General features: G+C 57.7%; 1 protein-coding gene across 1 annotated transcript in view; it reads left to right on the plus strand.

Annotated features, from left to right (window-relative positions):
• Positions 1 to 961, plus strand: part of LOC123107758 (uncharacterized) — a gene marked incomplete in the record, with an annotated part of 1,862 nt that extends 901 nt beyond the window's left edge. The window contains 1 exon segment of the mRNA XM_044529708.1: positions 1 to 961. Within this exon segment, the coding sequence (XP_044385643.1) occupies positions 1 to 381 (381 nt within the window).
• Positions 962 to 1,979: the final 1,018 nt, after the last annotated feature.

Consider the following 1,979-nt stretch of genomic DNA (forward strand, 5'->3'; position numbering starts at 1 on the left):
ACCTTCTTCTCCCTTCGCGCGGGGCAGGCGCTTGGATGTATGCGCGACGCTGGGCAGGGCGCGGCGGCGCGACCACGACGGTCGTCCCGGCGACGGTGGCGGCGCGTGGGGGCTGCTGGGTCGGTGGAGTGTGCCTGCGTAGGGTGGGCGGCGTCGGGGCTATGGTGGTCCGATCCAGATCTGGCGGGCTGCTCCTCCGACTGGCTGTTCTCGCGGGCGGCGCGGGCTGAGGCGGCGTGGTCCGGTCGTCTTCGGCGGTCCTTGGGTGCTGGAGGTGGCCGGAGCGGGGGCGTGCCATGGTGGGGTGGTCGAAGGCGTCTGCGGCTGGGCTGGCCTCTTCCAGTGGTGCAGGTCAGTACGGCGGCACAAGGCTCCCTCTAGGGGTCCCGACATGGATGTGGGCTGCCACGGTGTGGTGGTGGCTCATGGCGGTGGTTTGGGTTGTTCACGGCGGCGGATGGACATCTCTGGCGTCGGCCCGTCGGTGTACCGCATGTGTCGACCTTCAATCCTTCTTCTCGGTCGTCCGTCCGCTATCTTCGTCGATGGTTGGCCCTCCCCCAACTGTGGTCCATCACTCGTCTCGCACCCGGCAGCAGGACCGAGCTCGTCTCGCGCCCAGCAGTATGACTGGCCTTGTTTTGCGTCCGGCAGCAGAACCGAGGTCATCTCGCGCCCGGTGCCGCAGGACGGGGCGATGGAGACCAGTTTTGGCCAGCCTATTGGGTCTCGGCACTGCGGCAGCCTAGGGGTGCGAATGGCGGGTCCTTTCCGCTCGTGTCTTTGGTTGGGGTAGCGGCGGATCTCAGGTGAGGTGGTGTCCAGGTATTGGATGCCGAGGCGGCGGCCTTGGTGGTGGGTCCGCGAGGCTCATGTGTAGAGCCCGTGGCTTTGGTGCTGCCCGGTTGCCATGGCCGTGTGGGCGGCGTGGTATTTGAGGTGTGGCGTTTGGTGGCGGTGAATGGTGGTCGGGGTGAAAACCTGCTCTATCTTCGGACGGACCAGCGGCGACGAAACTCGTTCCCTTCTTGAAGGCGTCGTCGTAGTTCTCGTTGCCCGTCGTGCTGCTTCAGGTGGTAGTCTTATGATGGCGACCCAATCTTTCAATGAGAGTGGGGATTGATGGGAACGTTGCATGGAAAACAAAAAAGTTCTACGCACACGCAAGATCTATCCATGGAGATGTATAGCTACGATAGGGGGAGAGCATCTACATACCTTTGTAGATCTCTAAGCGGAAGCGTTTATCAACGCGATTGATGTAGTCATACACCTTCACGATTTGTCACGATCAAGTACCGAACAAACGACACCTCCGCGTTCAGCACACGTTTAGCTCGATGATGTCATCGCCTTCTCGATCCAGCAAGAGAGGCGAAGTAGTAGATGAGTTCTAGCAACACGATGGTGTGGTGACGGTGGTGGTGAAGAACAATCTCCGCAGGGCTTCGCAAGCATAACAGAAACTATGATGAAGGATAAACTAGAGGGGGTGGAGTTGCCGACACACGGCTTGGTGAATATTAATGTGTTTCGGGTGCTAGCCATGCCCCTCTATTTATATGTTGAGCCCCGGGGTCATTTCTTGGAGAAAGAGCCTCCTCAAAGTCGGTTTAGCCCGCAAGGCAAGAGTCCTTCTCGGACTCCAGGACCAGACGCCAGGGTCTTTGGCGTCTGACCCCCGGCCTTCGCAAAACTTCCTTTTGCACCTTCCTAAAAAACCCGTGGGCTTTACCCCTTGGCCCAAATAAAGTGTTCTCGCACCAAAACATTTCAGGAAACATCTGAAACCCCTTGCATTGAATTTCGGAACCCTTCCGGAGACCAAACACTATTATCCCACATATTAATCTTTACCTCCGGACTATTCCGGAGCTCTTCGTTATGTCCGTGATCTCATCCAGGACCCCGAACAATATTCAGTCATCAACATACATAACTCATAATACTATATTGTCAACGAAAGTTAAGCCTGCAAA

This window comes from Triticum aestivum, chromosome 1A, assembly GCF_018294505.1.
Source record: "Triticum aestivum cultivar Chinese Spring chromosome 1A, IWGSC CS RefSeq v2.1, whole genome shotgun sequence".
Classification (NCBI taxonomy): Eukaryota; Viridiplantae; Streptophyta; class Magnoliopsida; order Poales; family Poaceae; genus Triticum; species Triticum aestivum.